Source organism: Sorex fumeus, unplaced genomic scaffold (assembly GCF_029834395.1).
Source record: "Sorex fumeus unplaced genomic scaffold, SorFum_2.1 ptg000021l, whole genome shotgun sequence".
NCBI lineage: Eukaryota > Metazoa > Chordata > Mammalia > Eulipotyphla > Soricidae > Sorex > Sorex fumeus.
This window is the reverse complement of record NW_026606078.1, coordinates 634,629-658,766: the sequence shown is the minus strand read 5'-3', so window position 1 is coordinate 658,766 and position 24,138 is coordinate 634,629. Positions and strand designations below refer to the sequence as shown.

At 40.7% G+C, this 24,138-nt stretch overlaps 1 protein-coding gene across 1 annotated transcript in view; it reads right to left on the bottom strand.

The window, feature by feature from the left end:
- The window catches only part of GNPAT (glyceronephosphate O-acyltransferase), a 54,443-nt gene that overhangs the window by 13,134 nt on the left and 17,171 nt on the right, over nucleotides 1-24,138 (bottom strand). The window contains exons 3-9 of the mRNA XM_056113633.1: nucleotides 21,569-21,745; nucleotides 17,787-17,916; nucleotides 9,933-10,060; nucleotides 9,479-9,554; nucleotides 9,066-9,217; nucleotides 8,816-8,946; nucleotides 2,528-2,751 (exon numbers count right to left, since the gene is read on the bottom strand). Of these exons, the coding sequence (XP_055969608.1) occupies nucleotides 2,528-2,751; nucleotides 8,816-8,946; nucleotides 9,066-9,217; nucleotides 9,479-9,554; nucleotides 9,933-10,060; nucleotides 17,787-17,916; nucleotides 21,569-21,745 (1,018 nt within the window). The remainder of the gene's footprint in view (nucleotides 1-2,527; nucleotides 2,752-8,815; nucleotides 8,947-9,065; nucleotides 9,218-9,478; nucleotides 9,555-9,932; nucleotides 10,061-17,786; nucleotides 17,917-21,568; nucleotides 21,746-24,138) is intronic.

Genomic DNA, 24,138 nt, shown 5'->3' with positions numbered 1-24,138 from the left:
AGTAACGTACAATGCATATTATATATAAATATATATAAAATATACATAAATATAAATTATATATAATCACACATACATGATTATATGCGTGTTCTTGGTTGGTTGCACAACCAAGTATGTCAGTATGGCAATGAAGCATGTGCCTCCCCCGCTCCATCAAAACAATGAAAGAAGGGGATTAGGAAAAAAAAAATCCAGACAGGTTTCTAAAGCCAACCATTTTGTTAACACCTGTGACTGTTTCCCATACCTACAAATTCCGCCTTGACTCCCAAGGTGCACAATATTTGGGCACTTAGCAGTTATCTAATGCATCCTCTTCTAACAATTCCTTACCTACAGCCAATATTCTAATGTTACCAAACCACTAGTAGGTAAAGGATACCTGGTAATGTCATATCATTTCATCACTGTCACTGTCCTCCCGTTGTTCATCGATTTGCTCGAGTGGGCCCAGTAATATTGTAAGACTTGTTACTATGTTTGGAATATCAAATACATCACGGGTAGCTTGCCAGGCTCTGTCGTGCGGGCGAAAAACTCTTGGTAGCTTGCCAGGCTCTCCGAGAGGGGTGGAGGAATCGAACTCGGGTCGGCCATGTGGGCCGCATACAAGGCAAACGCCCTACCCGCTGTGCTACCGCTCCAGCCTGTTTTATATTTCCTTAAATCCTGACTTCGCAATGTTTTCCTGCTTGTCCTTCTGCAATTCTTTTTTTAGACATTTTTCAATTTTATTTTTTTCTTTTTGGGTCACACCCGGCAATGCACAGGGGTTACTCCTGGCTCTGCACTCAGGAATTACTCCTGGCAGTACTCAAGGGACCATATGAGATGCTGGGAATCGAACCCGGGTTGGCCGTGTGCAAGGCAAACATCCTACCCGCTGTGCTATCGCTCCAGCCCCATTTTTCAATTTTATTTTCATAAAGTTGTTCACAATAATTGATTTCATTCCATATTTCAACACCAATTCCACCACCATAACACCTTCCTGTTACCATTACTTCAAATTTTCTGACCAACAATCAAGCGTACTCCACAGGCAGATCCTCAAAGTTCTTATTTTTCCATTAGGACTGGTTCAAAAGTTACTTTATGAAATCTCCGAATGTGTATATTTTCCTATACAATATTTCTTTGTAGCCATCTACAATTTGTCCGTAGCTCTTTGGAATACTCTTTACTAATTTACATGTTATCTATCCAACTCCGTCTTCTACAAACCAAGACTGCACCTTGTTCATCTTTGAATCCCTCGTAGTACCCAGTACCAACTAATTACTTAGGTTTATTGAACTAAAAATACTTGTGGCTGATTCAATACTTGCATTGCAGACCACAACACCCTATAGGAGAGAGAGAATGAAAGGGAAAGCGCCTGCCACAGAGGTGGAGAGGATGGGAGGGATGGAAGGAATACTGGGAACAATGGTGGTAGAGAATAGGCACTGGTGGAGGGATGGGTACTCGATCATTGTATGACTGAAATGTAAGCACGAAAGTTTGAAAGTCTATAAATGTAACTCCCGGTGATTCATTAAAAAAATTAAAAATTAAATACTTGGGGCTGGAGCAATAGGAGAGCAGGTAAGGCATTTGTCTTCACGAGTCCATCCAGGGTTCAATCCCCAGCATCCATGGTTCCTGAGCACTGCCAGGCGTAATTCCTGAGTGCAGAGCCAGGAGTAACCCCTAAGCATCACCAAGTGTGACCCAAAAACCAAATTTAAAAAGTACCTGAACACAAATAGTTGTCTGCCTTTAAAAGAATTTCACTTCACACATTAGTTGCTACAGTTTAAAATCAAAGGGACTAAAAATAACAAGCAAACTATTACTAAACACACACCAAACACAATTTATAATTGATAATGTTTTCATATAGTAGCAACAAGAGAATTATATATGATCTGCTCTGGCATCATATACGGTCCCCAAGCATCTCCAGGAGTAAGCCCTGAGCTGGTGTGATGCAAAAACAGAAAGAAAATAACACAAAGTTTTATGAAATCAGCCCTTTAGTTCTTAATCCAGTGAGGTAAATGATTTGTAAATATAATGTAATTTTTAAAAAGGTGAGTATAAAAGGGAAGAAATATGGAATTTTCAAGGCTGGAGAGATAGAGCAGGGATTTTTTTCTTGCATTCCACTGACCCTGAAGAGCACTGTCATGGAGCACTGTCAGGGAGTGAGCCCTGAGCAGAGAGCCAGAAGCCCTTGAACACCACTATATGTGGTCCCAAACCCTCCAAATAAATACATAAATACAAATAAATAAATTAAAGATAAATTACATTCCACTCTGCTAGTTGTCAAAGAGAGGAGACTTTTTTCATCCAGATATTCCAAATCTTATAGGGGAGATGACAGGTAAACAATCATTATCAAATAATCAACAGTGTCTTTCAGTAAGAAAAAAGGTTGGGTTTTCTTCTCTGAGCACTACATTACTCCTATGAATTTTCTAAACTGCGAAGTTAACATAAAACAAGTATTCTCATAAAACACATGCCACATACATACCTGGCCAAATGAGAAGTCCCCCAAAGGCAAGGGTTATGGCTTTCAGCCATAAAGTCTTTTCTACCAGAGCATCAATTTCCATAGATGGCTGGTTCTGAAGCAGAACAGCAACTGCTAGGACCCAGGGGCTCAGAGCCAAATTTTGAATTTGCGTAAGCTGTATTTTACAGGCAACTTCAGTGACAAAGGCATGCATGTCGTCTGACTGTTTCTGAGGAATATATCTGAAAAGAAGAATACAGAAGAACAAATTACAGCTCTACTCCCTAGAAGAATGTGAACAAAGCAGAGACAACAGAGATGACAGGGAATGGATGATGAAAATTCTCTAGAAGACTTCTCATGTATTCTGCAAACTGAATTCTCTAAAGTCACATTCTGAGACTATACCTTAAGGGGCCAGAGAGATAGTGCAATGGGTAAAACACTTGCTTACCCCCACCCCCACCAAAAAAAGACATACTCCAGAGACAAATAGACAGATTACAGAATAACAAATTAAAAGGTTGAGCTGGAGTGACAGTACGGAGTACAGGGTGCTTACCTTGCATGAGGCCTACTCACTTTGATCCCCAGCACCCCATATGGACCCCCGATACCTGCCAGTAATGATTCCTGAGCACAGAGCCAGGAGTAAGCCCTGAGCATTACCACATGTCCATCCCCTCCAAAACAAACAAACAAACAAAAACAGTATCCAATTTTAGACTTATAAAGACAAAGTCTATGTCAAAAAAAGCACAGCCCAGTAAAATTTATTGCCACTAAAGGCATGTCATAAAAAAAAGGCACATGATATCTGTAGCAGCTCACCAATCATTTTCTTTCCTCTCTTTTCATCCTCTCTCCCTTTGGTCCTCCATCTCTCTCCCTTCCTCCGCCCCTCCCTTCCTTCCTTCTTTGCTACATCCAGCAATGTTCAGTGGCGACTCCTTGTTCTGCACTGAAAAATTACTTTTGATGGTGCTCAGGGGACCATATGAAATGCCAGGAATTGGACCAGTGTTGGCTGCCTGGAAAGGAAAATGCCCTACCCACTGTATTAATCACTCCGGCCCACTCACCAACCATTTTCAGAGCTAACAAATCTACTAATGAGGCACACTAGCTGCTATTTATGAAATGCTGCAGTAATAAGAAACGGTTTCTTGAGTATAACATGAAGCCAGACTCCATGCCAGGCTGTTTCATTCAGGGCGCCCCAGACTGGGGCAGGTGAGAGTCCTCCCCGCCCCCAAGGGACTCAGCCCCAGCAGCCAAAAACCTCCAGGACCCAACCGCCACCATGCTCAAGGCCGCTCCCCACACGCTCGGGCCGAGCCTCATGCATGAGTGAATATATTCTTGGACTGACACATCATAAGATACTCCCTACCCATTCTCCATAAGTACCCAAACACATTTGATGGGGTTCAGATAGTAGGCAATAAATTATAGAGGGAAATACATATGTGCATATATACATATTTTCATATATATATACATTACATATATACATATATATATATATATATATATATATATATATAGGCAGGAGCGATAGCACAGCGGGTAGGGCGTTTGCCTTACACGCAGCCAACATGGCCAACCCGAGTTCGATTCCTCCGCCCCTCTCAGAGAGCTCAGCAAGCTACCAAGAGTATCTCGCCCGCAGGGCAAAGCCTGGCAAGCTACCCGTGATGTATTCAGATATGCCAAACACAGTAACAAGTCTCACAATGTTACTGGGCCCACTCAAGCAAATCGATGAACAACAGGAGGACCGTGATATACACACAAAAGCTCACATCACTGAACCTTTAACAACATGTTAGTGATTTCCTAAAGAATGTCTTAATGGGGCCTGGAGCGATAGCACAGTGGATAGGGCGTTTGCCTTGCACACAGATGACCCGGAATCCCATATGGTCCCCTGAGCACCGCCAGGAGTAATTCCTGAGTGCATGAGCCAGGATTAACCCCTGTGCAAAGCCGGGTGTGACCCAAAAAAGGGGGAAAAAAAAGTCTTATTGGCCCCTGGCAAAATAGAACAATCTTAACACTGTTTCCTATATGAATACTTTTCTGTAAGCATGTTCAGCGGTCCTTCATAACAGACAATACAAAATATACTATTTTGGTTGTGCTTTGGGACAGGGATTGAAGCTTCAGATGGAAACATCAAAAATTTAGTGGTGGGAAGATGTAATGGTGGTAGGATTGGTATTTGAATATTAAATGTAATCAAATATTGTGAACTACCTTATAAAATAAAAAAAATTAAAAAAATAAAGTAGAAGGCAACCAATCTTAGGGGGAAATATACATACAGACACACACACACACACACAAACACACACACATATTATGTAAACACACAAGGCTTGCATAATAACAAATTAGTAATCTCTTATAGAAGGTCTTAATGGCCCCTGGGTGTAACACAACAATCTTCACACAATTTCATCTAAGGAAACTTCTTTGAATCTTTTTCAGAGGTCTATTCATAACATACAATACAAAGTAAGTTCTTTTGGTTCTGCTTTGGGGCAGAGGTTGGGGTTCAGGATGACAACATCTGAAATATGGCAGTGGGAAGGAGTAAAGATCGTTGGACTGGTGCTCAAATGTTAAATGCAATCAAATATTGTGAAATCACTTAATCACTTAATCCCCGTTATTCATCGATTTACTCGAGCAGGTGCCAGTAACGTCTCCATTCATCCCGGTTGTGTGCTAGCATAGCCCAATGGTATCTGTTCATTCTAGGAACATGCAGAGCCTCAAACCGATCATTCAGGGTCTTGACGAAGAAGTCTGACCATCTTATAGGTGGGCGTCCACGTGATCTTTTGATGTCCCGTGGAATCCAATCAGTAATGGCTCTAGTCCAGCGGTTGTCTGTAAACCTCATTACGTGTCCAGCCCATCTGATTTTTGATGTCTTGGCAAATAAGACAGCGTCCCTGATTCTTGACATTGACGAAGATCAGAACTCCGGATTCTATCTTTCATTTGAGTGAATCGTGATATTCCAAGCATAGCTCTTTCGATTCCTCTTTGAGAGACCCGAATAGCGTTCTCATCCTGTTTTCGTAGGGTCCAGGTCTCTGAGGCATATGTTAATGCAGGAAGAACAGTAGATCAAAGAGATGTGCTCGTAGCTGGAGGTTCTTTGTCCTTTTAGTTATTTCTTCAACGTTCTTGAAGGCATTCCAAGCCGCTCTCTTCCTCCTGCGCAACTCAGGTGCCAGGTCATTCATCATGTTGATTTCTCGACCTAAGTATATATAATTGTTGCATTTGGAGATGGTGGTTCCATTGAGAGCGAATGGAGCGTCAGGAACAAGGCTGTTTCTCATAAACATTGTCTTCGTAAGATTCAGCTGTAGTCCGACCTTTCCACATTCACGGTCAAAGTCGTTCAGCATTTGTGCCTCTTGGCTGATGTTTGGTGTTATTAGAACAATGTCATCAGCAAAGCGGAGGTGGTGTAGTTGCCGACCATCTATCTTCACTCCCATGCTTTCCCATTCCAGTCGTCGCATGATGTTCTCGAGGGTGGCACTGAAGAGTTTTGGTGAAATGGTATCACCCTGCCGAACCCCTCTCTTGATATGGATGATTACTTCTTTGTAGAATGGTGAGATCTTGGTAGTGAATCCGCAATAGAGCTCACGAAGGATCCTGATGTATTGAGTTTGTACGCCCTGATTGTCTAGGGCTTCCATGGCCACTTCCGTCTCAACAGAATCAAAGGCCTTCTTTAAATCAATGAACGTTAGACAGAGCGGCATCTTGAACTCCCGAGAAACCTCAATGAGCTTAGTAATCGTGTGGATATGGTCGATGGTACTGAATCCTTTTCGGAACCCAGCTTGTTCACATGGTTGTCCTTCATCTAGTGTTCTGCTAATCCTATTCAGGATGACTCGAGTGAACAGTTTGTAGACGACAGACAATAGGCAGATTGGGCGATAGTTGCCAATGTCGTGGATGTCTCCCTTCTTGTATAGTAGTACAGTCCTGCTGGTTTTCCATTGGGATGGAATCTTGCATTCAGACAGGTAGCGTGTGAAGAGCCGAGCCAATGTATTGATGAGTACTGATGGTAAGTTCTTCAGGTGTTCAGGTCTGATCTTGTCTGGGCCAGGTGCTCTTTGTTTCTTTACCGACGAGATGGCATGTTGGATTTCGGAAGGGAGAACATTGGGAACGACATATCCATCATGTGGTTTGTGGTATGTGGGCAAGTGGACGTGGCTATTAAAGAGATCTGAGTAGAAGTCATGAATAATCTTCTCCATTGCCCTTCTGGAAGATGTGATAGATCCATCATGATGTCGGAGGGCAGTCATCTTGGTTTTGTAGTTGGTGAAGGACAGGCGGGCATTACGAATGCTTTTCCCAGCTTCTGCCGCATCTACCAGTACTGCTGCTCTCCTGTTTTTGAGGTCATCCTTGATGGCTTCTCTGCACTGTTTTGCCAGTTTGGATGTTCGCTGGTGGTTGCCTGAGGCATGTGCCAAGCCACGTTGGCGAATAAGTTCAAGAGTGTTCGAAGAAAGGCGGTTTTTTGTGGTTATCTCTCTCTTGGCATTCCTCGCACAAGCATGGAGGTGCTGAATCATTCGATCGTATTCCTCATCAATGTTGTCAATGACGGCATCTTCCCATGTTGCCGCAACAGAGCCAAAGAGCTCCCAGTTGGTGGTCGTTCTGGGAGTCCTCTTCTTAAACCTTGCATTCTTTTCTCCTCGTTCTGTGAGGTAGAATTTTGCACGAAGAAGACGGTGGTCTGATCCCGTTTGGAATTTTGGGACAACAGCAACATCGGTTAGGCAAAACCGCTGATTGAATATGATGTGATCTATTTCATTGTGGAACCGTCCATCAGGAGACTCCCATGTCCAATGTTTAGATTCAGCCTTTTGGAACTGTGAGTTACCATGGAAGGTTTTGGCTGACATGATGAAGTCAGACAGTCTGTCACCCTGTTCGTTCCATTCTAGGCCATGGGTCCCGATGTGGAGTTCATCGACTGATCTTCTTGGTCCTATCTTGGCATTAAAATCACCGACAATATCTTGTAGAAGGTGTGATCTTCTTTATAGAACTTCTCCAGCTCCATGTAGAACTTCTCAGTTTCTCTTTCACCATAACTGGATGTTGGTGTATAGACAACAAAGATAGAAACTGCCGGTAGTGACCAACATCTATTCAAGTGTAATCGTCCGATTCGGGTTGTTAGGCATTCGAATGAATCAATGCTCGTGGCTAAGTTTGTGTTGACAAGGATACCGACACCACCGACGCCTCTTTTATCACATGTTCCAAGGAACAGTTCTTCTCCAGTGTCGAAAACGGCATGATGTGACTGATGTCTTCTCGTTTCAGTCAGACCAATGATGTCGTACTTGATCTTTCGCGATTGTACCATAAGGTCTTCAATGGATGCAGCAGATGCCAGCGTAGGAGCATTAAAAGTACAGACAATCATTTTTTTCTTCGTTTTGGCAGCCTATTTCTGCCTTGGTATTTTATCAGCCTTTCCTTCCATATCCTTCTCGACTCTGCCATATTCAGGGTTAGGGGAATGAGATCCATTTATTACTGGATTTGGCATATCAATATGGTCTATTTGGCATATTTATTTTATAAAATAAAATTTTAAAATAAAAAAATGGTTTCTCTTTCCTTTAAACACAAATATGTATCTGCTCTTGTATTCTGAAAGAACAGAATATATCCCCTTGATCTCCCTGTCCATTAAACTATAAACTTCTTGAGGGCAGAACTCACTATCATAAAAAAAAGTACATATTTTAACTGGCTTACTAATAGTGTTCAATAATATATTACATACACATATATATGTGTACAGGCACACACACACACACACACACGTATCACTTGTTCATAATGCCATACTTCTTCCCACTTGTAAGTTAGCAAGATGCTGGTTATTCTATGAAGGATGAGCACTGCCTGATTTTATGTATCTGACAAATACACCCTGCAGCTAATTTTATTTTTTGCAAATGTATTATTTTTCTCTAAACCTCTCTCTTCAATAATGTGTTAACTTCAGAAAACCCAATTTCAATTATAGAATGAAGAATCACAATCCACTCACATTTTACTTTCTTATGTCAGTTATGAAAACATAGGTGGAGAATGGGCATGGTGAAGGCATGGGTGTTTCATTGTATGACCGAGACTTAGACCCGAAAGCTTTGTAAATGCACTCACGGTGATTCAATAAATTTTAAAAAATGAAAAAAAAGAAAGAAAACATAGGCCCTGTACCTTGGAACCAAGTTATATGGGCAGTGAGTCATCCTCCCAGCTGCCAGAGATCGAAGTGACACAGGATCTCCAAAGTATACATGAACACTTCCAAAATTTTCAGAGAGAATCTTCCTTGCTCTCAACAATCCCTAAAATATCATAGCAGGGAACATAAAGCAAAAAGGAATAAATTCAGAAATTATTTATTGAGTAAACTAGTATTTTCCCTAAATTCCAATAAAAACAACACTGGCTATCTTTTACGTACAGTTGTAGATTCTTTTGGCTTAGGAACCCCTAGAAGCTCATATACATAAAGATTTTCTTCCAATATCTTGTCATAACTGATGCTAATTGGAACAAGGTAGGTATCAAAAACTTCTCTTTTGAAAAATGGCTCCATCACAATATTCAGAAGACCTATAAAAAGAAGTGATTTTTAAAAAACATATTGAAGAGCAAAGCAAACAAATGCATAACTAGGAGTACCTGAGAAGTGTACATTACATATGAAGCCTAAAATATAAACAGATAAACTTATAGCTACAGTTACATTTACAAAGAAGAAAATATCTTGCCCCCCCCACCAAAAAAGTGTCAAGTTCCATTTAGAACCTATGATGACATCACACCGGAAGCCTCTAGATTTTATAATTTTCTTTCAATCAGTAAGGAACTTACCAAATTTAGGAGTCAATGTCTTGGAAGTGCGGCTTCTTGTCCCTTCGAGGAAAAATTCAACAGGAGCATAACCATTCTTTAACGAGAAAACACAGACATAACAAAACAAAACCCATTGCCTACTCTCAAAGTGACAAATGAGTCTTTTGATTCCTCTTTCCAACTCCCTTCCCAACCCTCTGAACAAACACTGTTGCAGTGAAACTTAAATAAGAGATTCACACAGAGTAAATGGATTGCTGAGGTTGTACACTGGGTGGAGTGGGAAGGGGGAGGGGGGAGGGAGGGAGCAATCCACTGCTCCCTCAGATATACTCTCCTTTATATTAAGATGAATATAGATATGATCTCATAGCAATCTTTAGCAAAAAAAAAAAAACCTAGCTCAGAATACTTGGTAATTATTTGCTTTTACCCGTAATACAGTTTTTACTTGGTAATTTTTTGCTTTTACCCGTAATATAGTTTTTACGTATTCAGAGAACACAGCCCAGTAGAGTTTGTTGCCGCCAAAAGTGCGCCGCATGAAAAAGGCACCTGACATCCGTAGCAACTCCCCAACCATTTTCATTCCTAAAAAGTCTGAAAAACAGAAAAGTTAATAATTTGTACATCCTAAAACTTTTTATAAAAATACAAACTGAAAAAGTTCATGTATGTAAGATACCTCTACAATATTAACCATTACTTTCTCGAATTAAAGTGCACAAGAATTGCCTACTAGAATTTAGAAAGAAGAAACTCTGTGTTTATGGCGAGGTTACCTCTGCTGTCTCATACACTTCATGTTTACAAGCAGAGCAGTTACAGTTGGGAAATAGTAGGCAATATGACAACCTTCATAATACCACCAGGACAAGGGAGACAGCTCAGAGCGCTAAACAGTCTTGCATGTTCAGGGTCTGAGTTCAATCACTGGTATTACATAGACTCTACTGGAGTGACCTTGGTGGGCTTTGTAAGCACTGCTGAGCCTGCAAAACCTGGGTGTTGAGTGGTACCAAGGCTCTGCTGCAGGCAACTCCTCCAAAAACAAAACTCATCATGCTTATTTCTTTAATCAGTGTTAATTGCTGACAATGATGAGACACCAATACATTACCTTTATGCTCAGGCCAAACCATTCTCACCTCTCATCTTTCTATTGTACCACTCAGATAAAATATCAACCTTTTAAAAATACAACAAGATCAAATAATGGAAATCTGGAATAAAGAATTCCACTATCAGTTTTAAACGTTAGTCCTTTTGTTTTTTCCCCATTTTTTTAAGAACACACTCATATATTTATAAACATAAAAAATGCTTTCATTTTTATTAATTTTGGGGGGGCCACATCCAGCTGTGCTCAGGGCTTATTCCTGGCTCTGCAATCAGGGTTCACGCCTGGTAGGGGGACCATAGGGGGTGCTGGGGATTGAACCCAGGTTGGCCACATGGAAGGCAAGTGCCTTATCCACTGCGCTATCTCTCCAGCCCTTAAAAATGCTTTTTAAGTGCTTACATACATGGCAGATTTTCACTTTATTGTTTATCTATTTAAAAAGAGTGGTCTCTGGGGCGGTGTGCTGAGCAAGCAGCACAGTGGAGCAGAAAGGCCCTAATCTGCTAAGGTGCCCAAATGAGCACATAGGGGAAAGGGAAAACCTGCAGATTTTGAAGTGAACCAGAAACTCAGGACCCGCCCCCAAAGGTACAGCGGGAGTTGAGGGGACATGGACTACAGGGTTGCAGTTCCACACAGCGCCACCAGATAATTTCCCCATTTACAGTACATTGGACTCATATCCCAGCCTCTGTTACCTAACTCTTAGGAGGGCAGCCTGGCTACACAAACAACATTAGGTCCACTAGCCTATTGCAATCATAATACTCCCAAAACTCACAAAAATAACGGCAAACACAAGAATCTGTACATACCTAATCTAAAAGGGCATGTCCCTGAAGCGGCACTAGAGACCCCACATAAGTCACACAGAGGAAGGTAATATCCTTGAGGAGGAAAGACGAGACCACCTTCGACCGAACTCATCCAGAGCCCTTCCCGGCAGTGAGAGAGGGACACTCAACTGTAGGGCTCCACCTCCATACTACTACAGCAACATGGGGAAAGAGCACAGATCCCTACCACAAGGAGTGGATGAAGAAAAGAGCCCGGAAGCCTCAATGGGGAATACCTACATACACAATCTCTCTGATAAAGAATTCAGAGATGAAATAAAGAGGACGCTTAATGAGATCACAGTGGAACAGACATGCATTAAAATACAGGAGGATGTGAAAGAAACAATGGAATAGACAGCAGGAAATAGGCGCAGAAATAAGAAAGCTACAAACAGAAATGTCACTAATAAAAAATTTGGTAGGTGAAACTTGGGGCTTAGAGCAATAGCACAGCGGGTAGGGCGTTTGCTTGCATGCAGCTGACCTGGGTTAGAGGAAACTTAAAACTCAGCAGGTACCCTCAAAAGTAGAATGACAACTGCCAAAGACAGAATCAGTGAGCTTTCAGATGAGCTGCAGAAAGAACAGAGGCAACCACAGAAGATGGAAAAAGACTGCCAAACAGCTCAAGGACAAGTAAAAGACTTATGATGAATTCAAGAGGAACAACACAAGAATCGTCATAGGACAAGACGGCTGGAAGGCAACCCCAATGAGGTAGTAAAAGTTAAAGTCATCATTGCCAAAACGTTCCCAGAACTTGAGAATGTAGGCATCCAGATCCAAGAAGCCCAAAGGGTACCAGCTAAAGGAGACCTCCAACAAAAAGACTCCAAGACATATCATAACCAGAATGAAAAATACCACTGATAGAGACACAATACTACAAGCAGCAAGGTCAAAGAAGGAAATCACATAAAAGGAGCATCCCTTAGATTTACAGCAGACTTATTAGACAAAACCATCCAGGTCTGAAGACAGTGGTGGGATATAGTGAGAAAACTCAATGAAATGAATGCCTCACCACTTTCTATCCTAATGCCTAGACTCACTCTGACTCAAAGGAACGATACATTACTTCATGGATAAACAACAGCTCGGGAACTTCATAGATCTAAAACCAACCTTAAAAGAAGGACTGAAGGGGCTACTCTAAGACAAGACAACCCCCACAAACACAACACACTCCTACAGAAAGATGGCACCAAAACCCATAACAATCATTTCTCTCAACACCAATGGTCTAAACACACCAATTAAGAGATACAGAGCGGCAAAATGAATTAAAAAGCTGAATCCAACATTCTGCTGCCTACAAGAAACTCATCTGAATAGTGAGAGCAAACACAGATTCAAAGTCAAACAACAGAACACAATTCTTCAGGCAAACAACTCCTCCAAAAAAAGGTGGGGTGGCCAAATTTTTGAAACAACAAAAATTTCAGGCTGAAAAATATTAGAAAGGATAGCAAGGCCATCTCTTAATAATCAAGAGATAGGTACATTAGGAAGAAATTATATTCCTAAACACAAACGCATATACAAACCTAAGGAGGGGTCAGCAAAATACTTAAACAAAATACTTAAAACGACAAAAAGTCAGAGTGCCTTTGAACTCCACTGGTTGTGGTCCTGAACCTCCAAAAATCTGGGTAAAGAATATAAAAAAAAATGCTCAACAAGTGTATGAAAAGATGATCAACATGCCTTTTAAGGAATGGTAAATAAAAATCAAAATGACATCATTTAATTATCCATTTTGATGATTATTATTTACAAAAATACAGTGATACAGTGATGCCTATATATTATATATAATATATATTTGGGCCATGGCAGAGCCTGGCAAGCTACCCGTGACATATTCAATATGCCAAAAACAGTAACAATAATGGGGTCTCATCCCCCCGTCCCTGAAAGAGCCTCCCATATGGCAGTGTCGAGAAAGACAAGTAAGGAGAGGCTAAAATCTCAGGGCTGGGACAAATGGAGACATTACTCGTACCCGCTCGAGTAAATAGATGAACAACAGGATGACAGTAATACAGTGATTATTTAAAAATATACAAATATTGGTGAAGATGTAGAGAAATTGGAAGCCTTGTGGACTGTTGGTGGGAATATAAAACAATACAAGCACTCTGGCAAAAATATAGTGCCCCCTCAAAAAAAGTATCATAAACCCTGTAATTTTATTTCTGGGCATGCATCTAGAAAAAGTAAAAACAGGAACATGAACATATTTGACACCCACATGATATTGGCACTATTCACAATAGCCAAAAAAATAGAAGCAATCCAAATATCCATTGACAGATTAACAGATAAAATACAGATAGTACAGGGGTTAAGGCACTTGCCTAGCAAGTGGCTAACCCTGGTATGATTCCCAGGACCTTGGTTAGCCTGCTGAACTCTCTAGGAGTGATCCCTGAGCATACAGCTAGTAGTAGCCCCTGAGTACCACTAGGAATGGCCACAAAACCCAATCCACTAAAACAGGTATGGTACATTTACCATATCATTTAATGTTGTTTTGATTAATGACAGACCACATAACCAACATTCAACTAATAGGCTATATCATTTAAGTTTATAAAATTATACTTTATCGACAATCTACAGAATGGGAAAGGATATTCACCAAATACACATCCAACAAGGGATTGATATCAAGGATATATAAAGTATTGGTCGAACTCCACAAGAAGAAAACATCCAACCCCATCAAAAAATGGGGGGACGAAAAGAACAGAAACTTTCTCAAAGAAGAAATCCGAATGGCTAAAAGGCACATGAGAAAATGCTCTACATCATTAATCATCAGGGAGATGCAGATCAAAACCACAATGAGATATCATTTCACACCACAGAGACTGGCCCACATCCAAAAGAACAAAAGCAACCAGTGCTGGTGTGGATGCGGCGAGAATTCCCACTGCTGGTGGGAATGCCGACTGGTTCAGCCCTTTTGGAAAACAGAATGGACGATTCTCAAAAAAGTAGAATTTGATCTCCCATTTGACGCAGCAATACCACTCCTGGGAATATATCCCAGAGAGGCAAAAAAGTATAGTCGAAGTGACATCTGCACTTGTTTGTTCATTGCAGCACTCTTTACAATAGCCAGAATCTCGAAAAAACCTGAGTGTCCGAGAACAGATGACTGGTTAAAGAAACTTTGGTACATCTACACAATGAAGTACTATGTAACTGTTAGAAAAGATGAAGTCATGAAATTACATACAAGTGGTACTACATGGAAAGTATCATGCTAAGCAAAATGAGTCAGAAAGAGAGGGATAGATATAGAAACATTGCATTCATCTGGGGAACATAAAGTAACAAAATAGGAGACTAACACCCAAGAGTTGCTGAGATTAGTAGTAGGAGGTTCACTCCATGGCTTGGAGGCCAGCCACATATGCTAGGGGAAAAGGGAGCTCAGATAGAGAAGGGAGCACCAAATAAAGGGTGTTGGGAGGATCCTTCCAGAATGGGAGAAGCATGCTAAAAGTAGACTATAGACCAAACATTATTGCCACTCAATGCCTCTTTTGCAAACCACAACACTCAATAAGAGAGAGAGAACAAAAGGGAATGCCCTGCCACAGAGGTAGGGTGGGATGGGGGGATGGGGGGTAGGAGGGATACTGGGACCCGTGGTGGTGGAAAATGGGCACTGCTGGAGGGATGGGTATTTGATCATTGTATAATTGAAACCACTAATAAAAATGTAAAAGAAATTATACCTTATCATTATCATACAATGATACAGTGTTATCATTTCACAAATGTATCCCTGTCATTAAGCAATACATGACTGTATGCATATATACTGTATGACTACATCACTGTCATCCCATTGTTCATCGATTTGCTCAAGCAGGCGCCAGTAATGTCTCCATTTGTCTCAGCCCTGCAATTTTAGCAGGCTCTCTTTACTCTTCCTTTCCAATGGTGTCGCATTGGAGGCTCTTTCAGGGTTGGGGAGTAAGACCTACTATTGTTACTGTTTTAAGCATATCGAATACGCCACGGAGAGCTTGCCAGGCTCTGCCGTGCGGGTGGGAAACTCCCGGTAGCTTGCGGGTTTCTCCGAGAGGGAGAACTAAACTATAAGGGTCTCCTGCCCCCACGCCTGGCTGTCTTCACCAGGGCCCCTCAGAGGATACACACTGTATAAAAATATACACAATGTATAAAGACAGCTTTTGAACTGTGTGCAGCATAATAGATGCAAGTTTCCTTAAGAAAACAAGATCAGTCACTTGAACACAGATTTTTTTTTAAATTCTCTTTTAAAAAAATATCTAAAACCTATTAGGATAAATGAGAAATATGACTCTTTTTAAAAACTGAATTTACTCTGAGGGAGAATGGATCCATGATCTTGGGAAGCGTAGGTTCCCAGATGGAGAATCATGTGCAGGCATCCCATCCTACACTATGGCAGACTTCCCGCCCTTTTCCCCTTGTTTCTATCCCTTTAAATAAAATCTCTTCTGAATTAAGGGGGGGGGGGGAATTTTCCAGATGAACTCCTCTGGCTATAACAACTTCAAAAATATCAGTAGGCCTTCATATATACAAGAGAATAAAATTCAGTATTATTCAATATAAGGAAATAATTCAGACATCTGCGACAATATAGATAAATATGAAGGACATTATGTTGAATTACATAATTTAGTAAAGAAGGAAGAAGTAGGGCTGGCATGATAGCACAGCAAGGAGGGCTCTCATCTTGCACACAGCAGACATGGTTTCAATACTTGGCACCACATATCCTCCCTTGAGCATCATCAGATGCGGTCTCTGGGCACAGAGCCAGGAGTAAGCACAATAGGTCGTAGCTCAAAAACCGAAAAAAAAAAAAAAAAAACCAAGAAGAAGAAAAAGAAGAAAGGAAAAGAAAAAAGGATAAGTGTTGTATGATTTTTTTCTTAGATAAGTATCTAGAGAGATCAAATTTATAAATACAGAATACATAATTGTGGTTGCCAGGGTTAAAGGAGAGAGTAAAAACGGTGATCAGCACTGGATGGGATATAATCTTATGTCAGCTTTGCAAACTAAAAAGACTCTGGATGGAATGTAATAGTGGTACTACAGCAATGGAATGTACTTAATGTTTCTAAATTAACCCACAAAAATAGTTATGCTAGTAAATTTTATATTTTATCACCGTTAAAAAGAAATCCGGGCTAGACAGATAATACAGTGGGTGGAGCATTTGCCTTGCATCAGGTGACCTGGGCTTGATCCTGGCACTGCATATGGTCCCTTGAATACAGTCAGGAGATATCCTTGAATACAGAGCCATGGGTAAGGCTTAGTACCAAGCACAGCTGGGTGTGGCCCCCAAACCAAAGATGAACAAACAAACTAAAATCACTTCAGCTAAATCCCAAAGAAAAGTATAAAAATAAAATTTATTTAGAGTGATGAGTAGATGATGTATTATCAAATACCAAATGCAAAAGTAGGTAGTATAATCACATTTTTCAAAGGTAAACTACAAACTAAAAAAGGTAAAGTACAAACGACCTCTTATTGTCTAGTTCTCACTCTGAGAGAACCTGGCAGGCTACTGAGAGTATAATGCCCATGTATATGCCTGACTGGGAACATCTGTAAAGGTGATTAGAGGCTACACCAAAAGCCTCCATCCCTCTCGGAGAGCCCAGCAAGCTACCGAGAGTATCCCGCCCGCATGGCAGAGCCTGGAAAGCTACCCGTGGCATACTCAATATGCCAAAAATAGTAACAATGATGGTCCCCATTCCCCTGACCCTGAAAGAGCCCCCAATGTGCCATCAGGCTACATTAGCACATGACAGGGATGAATGGAGACGTTACTGGCACCCACTCGAGCAAATCAATGAACAATGGGGTGATTGTATTAGTATTAGTGATAGTGAAACTACAAACTCTAAGTAGATATATATACTTGTTTATGTCTGTTGAAGCAGAGTAAATCACAGTACAGGAAAACATCCAAACTACAAAACGCTGGAATTGGAGGCTGTTTTGGATTTGGGGGTGGGGGGAGGGAAGGGTTACGGGCCTCTTCCCAAGCAGTACTCAAGGCCAGTCTGGGCAATACAAAGTCAACTGAGTTGGACAGTTTAATGCTAAGGTCCAGTGATTCAGAGGAATACTGGGCCACACTATTGGGTTATATTCAATGGCCCATGTGGCACAAGGGATCAAACTTAGGGCCTTGCACATGCAAGGCATGTTCCCCTATCTGTGACTTATTTCCCCAGCTCCTGAAAAAAGCTACTTTCATAATCTTCCTCAATGGTAGTGAATATTTAAACTTTTATAATTTTTTAAAAAGCAGAAAAACATTACATACCCATCCCTGCTGCTATGACTGGTAAAGGTAGATCATAATTGTAGAAAAGAAAAGACAACATCAGAAAGTCAATGTAACTTCGATGGCTAGGCAGCAGAACAACTGGATACTCCTGGATGGCTTGTTGTAACTTTAAAAAATAAATATTATATTTTGAATAACTTCAGGTTTTATTTTATTAAAGTCATACGTCAGAAAATTAAAGAATATAAGTATGTATAATGGCAAAATTAAATTGTCTTCTTGACTGTATTACATACACAAAACTTGAGTTCTAGTTAAATTATATCATAAAATGCAAGACTCCTGAAAGAATAAATTTTATGAATAATAATTATGATGATTAATATATGATTATAATATGATTAACATATTAGTTGTACACTATATTAAGTATTTTACACATATTGTTTAATATTACATATTTATATATATAAGGCCTAAACCTTATCCTCCTCATGGTCATATATCTAATAAACAACAGAGCCAAGGTGATCAAGTGATCAATATGAATTACTTATAAACTTGTTAATTGATGCACTCTACTGGTTTTCTATTTTGAGAGAAAAAAGCTTCTTTTGGGAGATTCTTAAATCTAAAACTTCTGAGAAAGAAAAATGTAGAATAATGTACATAGAATGTTATGTTACACACACACACACACATATATATATATACAGACACAATACAATGCACAAAGAAAGCTTCTGAACTGTGTGCAGTGTAAACGATGCAAGTTTCCTTAAGGGAACAAGATCAGTCACTTGAATAAAGATTTTTTTTTTAATTATCTTTTTAAAAAACATCTAAAACCTATTAGGATAAATGAGAAATATGACTCTTTTTAAAAACTGAATTTACTTTGAGGAAGAATGGATCCATAATCTTGGGAAGGGTAGGTTCCCAGATGGGGAATCATGTGCAGGCATCCTGTCCTACACTATGAGAGACTTCCAGCCCTTTTACCCTTGTTTCTATCTCTTTAAATAAAATCTCTTCTGAATTGGAGGGCAGGGGGAGGGGAAGGGGGGAGTTTCCAGATGGACTCCTCTGGCTGTAACAACTTCAAAAATATCAGTAGGCCTGGAAGATAGCTCAGAGATCAAGGGTACTTGCATTTCATGCGCAGGGCCTTAAGTTCTATCTCTGGCAACACAATGCCCCAGAGCAGCCTTGGTGTAGCCCTGGAGCACCCCTGAGAACAGCTTGGGAGGCACCATGAAAACACTACTTGGTACTGTGTTATCTGCTTTCCTGAAAAATAACAAAAGACAGGGGCTGAAGCGATAGCACAGAGGATAGGGCATATGCCTTGCACGCAACCAAGCCAGGTTCAATTCCCAGAATCCTATATGGTACCCTGAGCACCGCCAGGAGTGATTCATGAGTGGAGAGCCAGGAGTAACCCCTGTGCATTGCAGGGTGTGACCCAAAAAGCAAAAAAAAAAATAACAAAGACAAGATAATTTGTGACAAGTTTAGATATAGCAGCAGCATTTCCTGGCCCCCCAAATTGTGTAAAACATTCTTCTTTTGTATGGGAGAAGGGCTTGGGGGACACCTGCCTGTGCTTGGTTTACTCTTAACTCTGCGCTCAAGGGTCACTCCTGGTGGGCTCAAGGGACAAGATTTTGTGCTGGGGACTGAACTTCGGTTAGCAGGTGCAAGGCAAGTGCCCCTGAAATGTCCTTTAACAAAAATACAGAGAGTAACTCAGCAGTCTGGAAAATAGAAATCTAGATCAAAACGAAAAAATACTTTAAAATAAAATGAACAAAAATAAACCAAAAAAAAAAAATGGATGAGGAAGATCAATGAAGGTAAGAGCTTCCCGCCTAGTAAAAAGACAAAAAGTATTAGAACACACTTGAGGGCAGGGGATATGACATGGGGTCAGAAGCATATTCTTCACACTCAGGACCCAAGACGGATCTCCTGTGCTATATGCCCTTCCCCACCCCAGCACTATAGGCTGCAAAGATCACAGGCATGAGCAAAAAATGTCCAGTCCAGGAAGCTAAGTATCATTAGGAGTGAGCCCTGAGGACCCTGAGTACTGCTTGAGAGCAACCCCTCCACTCCTCCAAAATAAAGAATAAAAATAATCTTTACAGGGAAAGTTCTTCCTGACAGAAAAAAAAAAAAAGAGAAAAAAACTACTAAAAACAGCTGTGATGGAAAAAGAAAAACCATTTGGTAATCATTAAGTATAACCGATTTGGGTGGAAAGATCATCAGAAGATGTAAAAACTAGCAGAGGAAAGTATGCAGTTCACTTAGTTCACTTAGCCATTCTTTTTTGTTTGCTTTGTTTTATTTTGCAGTTACACCTGACAGTGTTCCCGGGTTGCTCCCAGAGTTTGTTGCACAGGGGTTATTCCTGATGGTGCTCAGGGGACTGTATTGGTACTGGGGATTGAACCTGAACTTCCTACATGCAAAGCAAGTGCTCTAGCCTATTGAACTGTGTCTCCATAATTAAAGTAACTTTTCATAATAAACTTTTTAATTACAAAGTCCAAAATGGTAACTTAGGGCTGGAGGGACAATAAGGGAGCAGGTAAGGCACTTGCCTCGCAGACAACTGACCCAGGCTTGATCCTTAGCACCTCATATAGTCTCCCGAGCCTGCTAGGAATGGTCCCTGAATACAGAGCCAGAAGTAAGCATCTCCAGGTGTGGCCCCCAAACCAAACCAAACCAATAGAAACAAAACAAAACCCCAAAACAAACAAAAAAGCCCATTAACTTTACAACATAGAAATCTGGCAGCTTAATGAAACTGAATACTATCAGTAATAGAACAAAAGCCGACCAAGTGCCCTACATCAGATGCACTGAGGTATTCCTGACAAATATACACAACATGACTACTACTGAGAAAAATGACTTAAGTGAAAGAATGCTATAAAGGAATGCTATAAGCTAAATGTACTATTATTTTTTTATTTATTTATCTTAAATGACACCATGAAACATAAAGACTAAGGAATTCTAGATTAAGAGTGTAGGGCAAGGACTGACTGTGGCTCAAGAGGCAGAGTACATGCGTAAGGCCTTAGGTTCAATGTCCAACAACCCACAGTTCCCAAGCATTGCTGAGCATGGCTCTTATGCACTGAGTACGTGGCTCTTATGCACTGAGTACCGCTGTCAGGGGCCCTGCAACATCAAAAGTCTAAAGAGAGATAGAAACAATGTAACACCTGATGTAGAATTTATCCTGGCTATGAAAGATGTAACTGGGACAATTAGTGATACACTATAAATATTATATTAATACTATTGTGACAATTTCCTTATTTTTTAAATTTGCACCATAGAGAATGTCTTTGTTTATACAAAAAATCATTGTGTATATCTAAGGAAAGAGTAAAGAAAAACAGGAAAAGGATACAGTGAGATGTAGTTGAAATATATACAGAAATTATTTTACTTTTTCTAATTTTCCAAACATCTCACACTGGATTGGTCTGCAAGTCTTACCTGATGAAGTTAGTTTAGCCTGGAGTCTGAAGGTAAAAGAGAAAAAGAACACTTTCCAGAAGCAGAACCTCTGCCTATATAGGATGTCTTATGATCATCTGATCATTTCAAGCAAAGTGAAATGGTTTTCAGCTGACTAAACTGTTAAGGGACTGAAGAAGTTATTTTATATAATTATTATTATTATTATTATTTTTGTGATGGCTCGTTCAATCTAGATCCTGACATATGTATGGCATTTACCCCAGTCATGTCCCTGGTAGAAAAAGGTTCTTTATTTAACACTCAATACTTACTTTCTGAATGCCTTCTTCATTTACACACACTTTAGAGAAAATCTGTTTAAAAATTTTGCTCAGGGCAAAGGCAAAAACACGGATGGCTCCCAGACGCAACTTGTGGCTCATTTCATCTAAGATCTCACAAACTTCCCCTTGGATCACATCGATGGGTTTCTGGGATTCCACAGAAAGCTGAAAGGAGAGCAGGAATAAATTTCTGTGTTGGTGTGGAGACAAAAGGAGGCCACCTAGGACCATTAAGAGTGTCCCCATTCCAGTACAGAGTCACAGAACTGTACAAAGTCTCTGACCAACACTGGGTAGAGCACATCTCACCTTCCACCCTCACCAATAAAAGAGGCCAGAACTCTCTTCCTCAAATCAGCATTTGAGTAAAAAGTATTAGACTTAAATAGACCAGTACAATATCCAAAAATGGTATACTTTAACTTAAAAGAACAAATTACTTTCCAAAAAGTAATCCTATTTACACAAATTTAAAGACTAGAAATTCAAAGAGAATAGCTTTCTAGGATGGACTAAAGAAATCATCTCATGTTTTCATTTGAATTGTCAATAAGCTTATCGCAAATTCTCTGCCCATCATCTAGACCAGTGGGTGATATTGCCCTCTGGGTGGCTCTAGAATGATAGTAGCCTTGGGTACAATGGATAGGGGGAGGCACTTTCTTTTTCCTTGCTTAACTGTAGATTTTAAGGTGGAACAGATAGATTGGTGGAGTTGAGAAGATAAAAGGAAGCAGCAATAAAAAGGGGCTGGCAAATGAAAGGATCCTGAGTTTGTCTAATACTGATCCATTTTTTGGCAGGGCTGGGGACAGAAATAGGACCAAGAGTTTATGCTGAAACACTGGAGAAAAGATGAACTCTGCTTATTTGTTTATGGTCCCATTGGTTGGAGAAATGATGTAGGGCTTTGAGTTCAAATTCAGCCTTACATTAGCCATGCCTCCTCAACTCCCCAGTTGGGGGGCAGGGTAAGGGTGGTGGGAAGGACACAGCATGAAGTACCTGTTTAACCCAGTGGTTGTAAAGATGCCTGCATGTCTGTTTAGGGTGGGAAGAAGCTTGTGTGTCTTGATGTGTGTGTGGGTTCAATTCCCAGGACTCTACCCTAAAGAGGCTTGGTGCATATTAGCAAAACAGGTAAAGGGGTATCTTCTTGTCAGTCTTTTGAGGCTTTCAGTCTCCCCTTCTTCACTTTCGCCCCCTACTCACCAGTCTCCACAGCTAGGACGACGCATTTATTTAATTTTACAAAGGAGAAAGAATGACCAGGGTGGCTGGTCTACCCATTCTTCAAAGGACATCCTGGATATAAGAATGTATTATAGAGTATAGAATGTATCCTGGTTAAAGAGAAGGCATGGGGTCAGATTTAAGTCTGCCTTTTCTCTGGGACAAGAAGTGTAAAGGGCAGACTGGAGAGCAGAGATTATAGAATGTTGGTGAAATAACTTCAGATAACCCTACAGACACTGGATAGGAATAAAGAACAAAAAGAGAAAGACAGGACTGGGTAAAACGGAGTCTATAAAGGGTCACTGTCACTGTCCTCCTGTTGTTCATCGACTTGCTCGAGCGAGCGGGCCCAGTAAGGTCTCCATTGTGACACTTGTTACTGTGTTTGGCATATTGAATACATCACAGGTAGCTTGCCAGACTTTGCCGTGCAGGCGAGATACTCTCGGTAGCTTGCCGGGCTCTCCAAGAGGGGCGGAAGAATCAAACCTGGGTCGGCCGAGTCCGCTGCATGCAAGGCAAATGCCCTATCTGCTGTGCTATCACTCCAGCCCTATGAAGGGTCTGCACTGTCTGCACTGTCCTCCTGTTGGTCTTCAATTTGCTCAGGCGGGCCCAGTAACATCTCCATCGTGAGACTTCTTGTTACCGTGTTTGGCATGAAGGGTATGAAGGAAAATATTTAGAGGGTAAAAAAAAAGGAAAATGATACATTTGGAAAATGAATAAAATAGTGCAGGTCAGAGACGAAGAAGCATAAATAAAGGTAATAATTGATTCTGAAGAGAAAGGAAGGAGTGAGCAATGTTCTGCTTTGGGCAACAGAATGGATAGTAAGGTCACCCTAGGAAATAGGGAACCTGAGCAGGGATAGAAACTAGTACAGTCCAGGGGTTGAGAAGGCAGTACATTGATTCTGATTATTGTGAAACATATAAGCTACACACTAAACAGATAATGATAAAAATCTAAACATTTTTGGGCAAAAAGACAGTTCAAGTCATAGAACCACACACCTGGAGGCATGGCGGTGGCTTTGGGGTGTGGAAGCAGCTGGCAGGGCTTTGTTTGGGAGGGAACTGGCCCCACCCTCCAAGAGTGACCCAGAGATTTCTGCCAGAAATGGGCACCCCCATTCTCTTCACAAAATAAATTTGGCATAAACTCTGAAACTATTATGTGGTGAAACATGGCAAGACTTAAAAAGCAGTAGTCATAACTCCACTATCCCCAGCCTTGTCCATCTTTTTTATGAGTTGGGGGCAAGGGTTGGACTGCATGCAAGAAAAGCAGGCACTTTTTGGACCATCTCCCTAATCCTC